Genomic DNA, 2,500 nt, shown 5'->3' on the forward strand with positions numbered 1-2,500 from the left:
AAAACTTCATGTGATTGAGAGGGGTACAACAGAAATTAAAACAGTATGACTTAGAATGTGCAAAGTCTGGAGTACCTGAAGGATTCACGTCAGCGGTGGACTGTTACTAAAGCTGGATGAGAACAGCAGCTGGTAAACACAGTGTACTACTGATTCTCTATTTTAAAGAATCACTCAGTTTGCATAGGACTAAATCTGAAAGTCTACTCGTAACGTTCTTCACCTTCAAAGATGTTGACATCACATCTTGTTGAATATTTGTACTACTTTGGAACAGGATGTGCGACCAGATTTTCAATGTCAGTATCACTTCACTCGACAAAACGAGTTTTTCTTTCATGTAAATAATAAAGATCAAAAGTTGAAAATCTTGTGCTGCCTGTTTACCCCTGGCTTAAATTGTTATTTTTGAATGGAAATTATCACAGGAAAAATATAAGCGCAGACGGGGGTCATTGCGTGATAACTGGTGTGTGATTTTACACCAGGTGACATAAAGTAGCCAATAAAATCATGCGAAAGCTAATGAGTGGGTTAAAATTACAAAGGTAAGAGAAGACTTCATACTTTTGCCAACCAGTGTTTGAATTTGATTGTTGATTTAAACGGTGTTAAATCACCATTTTGCTACGGTTTGTGACACTGAAGCGATACAGTCCCAAGAGTAAATAACCTGTATTGCTTTTATGAAAAGATCCCTCCCCCTTCCCCCCCCCCCCTCAAAAAAAAAAAGGAAAAAATTAAAGTTTATGGGATGGTGAAAATAGTCAATTCACCTAAAACAAGAATCATTGACACTCACCTCACTAGGGTATGATTTGCCAACACTTTATGATTCAGTGAAAGAATCTGGTCAAGATCAGGTGACTTTTGCAATTGCTTTTGAATTTCAGTTTTCAAATCACCAACACTGGCACTTGGGGCGAAATTCACGATCAGTGGCTGAGATGAACCAGGAATAATCACTGGGATACCAACAAAAGCTTCTGGTGTAAACACGCACTTTACGAAGCCGTTTTCATCCCGACCTGGCTCAATGCCTGCTTCTTTAGGTGCTTTTTTTACGCGGTAGAAGGTGAATTTCTTGGCTTCATAAGCAGACCTTTCTATTGTTATTTCCTGCCCGCCATCCACAACCCAACCTCCAACGTCATAGCCGTCAATAGAAATATCCAAATTACAACCTTCAAATGTCAAAAAAAATGTAAAATTCCTCTTAAAAGGTTGATTAACCAGATTTTCACACACTTGAATTGCCTTTTAAATGTTGTGGAAGTCTTTATCAACCACTCCAACGCAAAATGACTCCGATCCATTGTGACGTTCTTTTTGAACTTGAATTGTCAGTAAAACATCCAAAAAGCTCCCTTCAAAAGACAATGAAAGACTTTTGACAACTTTGACTATCCTTATCATAGCAATTCAACCAACGTCCTGTAAGATGCATTGAGTTGCTAAAATAACTTTAAAAGGGGCACTGTCACGCTAAATTTCCTGTTTTTGGTCAGAACTGGGTAAAAATCTAAATTAGTACTTAGGCTCACATGCACAACGTTCCCAGATGACAACCCACTGAGAAGAGCCGAAATATATTTATGGCACAAATAGCTACTCGTATTTATTCTTTGGCAATTTTCTGACGACAATGTCTCTCCAATAAAATTAAAAAGTCGCTATTTTTTAAAGTTTCAATCCATTTTCATCCTATCCATCTAGGACTGCAAACACCTTCAGTGCATGTCAATGGCTATTGGCAACAAAACAGCATTATTTTTTGGTCTTCATTGATGCAAAGATGCCTTTTAGTGTTTTCAAGTTTGAGTACAATAGCGTGACACTACCCCTTTAAACAGGTCCTTAAGGATATTCTGAGGACCTTGTAGGAATGGAAATATGCATAAAGGTTCTCTCCTTGTTGTGTGTAGAATCCTCAAATATAAAGGAAGTTTTTTATAGCTTTTAATTGCAAAAAAGTTTGAAATGGGTAAGAATTTTTAGCTTTCTTAAAACGTCTTACACCAATAACCACGCAGCTCAGCATCAGTGCTGGCCTGGCGTATCTCAACGTTTTCAATGAGCATGACCGTCAACACCTTAACAAGTTACAAACTCTCATCACGACTAAAACACATGAGGTTTTATTGACAGACTGCATGGGCTGCAGCATGAATTTTCTTTCATTTAACAACACAAAAATCACTTTTTTCCAGTTACTGTATTTTTGAAATATACAATTATCCTGTATTATGCTGTAAGGGTCCTTACCATAAGGATGTGAATTTTTTACATGTATTTCATACTGAGTGCCGCTCTTTATTTCTACAAACTCGCCATCTGGTGTTTTGAAATGTTTGCCACCAAGGATTTCCACTGAGTAGCCACCATAAGCCAGAAAGTTGACATATCTTACAGGCGCCGGTCCTCCAGATGCAATCAGTTGAAGCCTTGCCGAGGACTGTGAAACTTGAGCAGGGACAGGCCCTCTTGTAAGAGAGGTACC

At 38.2% G+C, this 2,500-nt stretch overlaps 1 protein-coding gene across 1 annotated transcript in view; it reads right to left on the reverse strand.

Annotated features, from left to right (window-relative positions):
* LOC138020741 (uncharacterized) overlaps positions 1-2,500 on the reverse strand; it is a 67,303-nt gene that overhangs the window by 35,091 nt on the left and 29,712 nt on the right. Inside the window, exons 7-8 of the mRNA XM_068867674.1 lie at positions 2,266-2,499; positions 803-1,184 (exon numbers count right to left, since the gene is read on the reverse strand). Of these exons, the coding sequence (XP_068723775.1) occupies positions 803-1,184; positions 2,266-2,499 (616 nt within the window). The remainder of the gene's footprint in view (positions 1-802; positions 1,185-2,265; position 2,500) is intronic.

Source organism: Montipora capricornis, chromosome 10 (genome assembly GCF_036669925.1).
Source record: "Montipora capricornis isolate CH-2021 chromosome 10, ASM3666992v2, whole genome shotgun sequence".
Lineage (NCBI taxonomy): Eukaryota > Metazoa > Cnidaria > Anthozoa > Scleractinia > Acroporidae > Montipora > Montipora capricornis.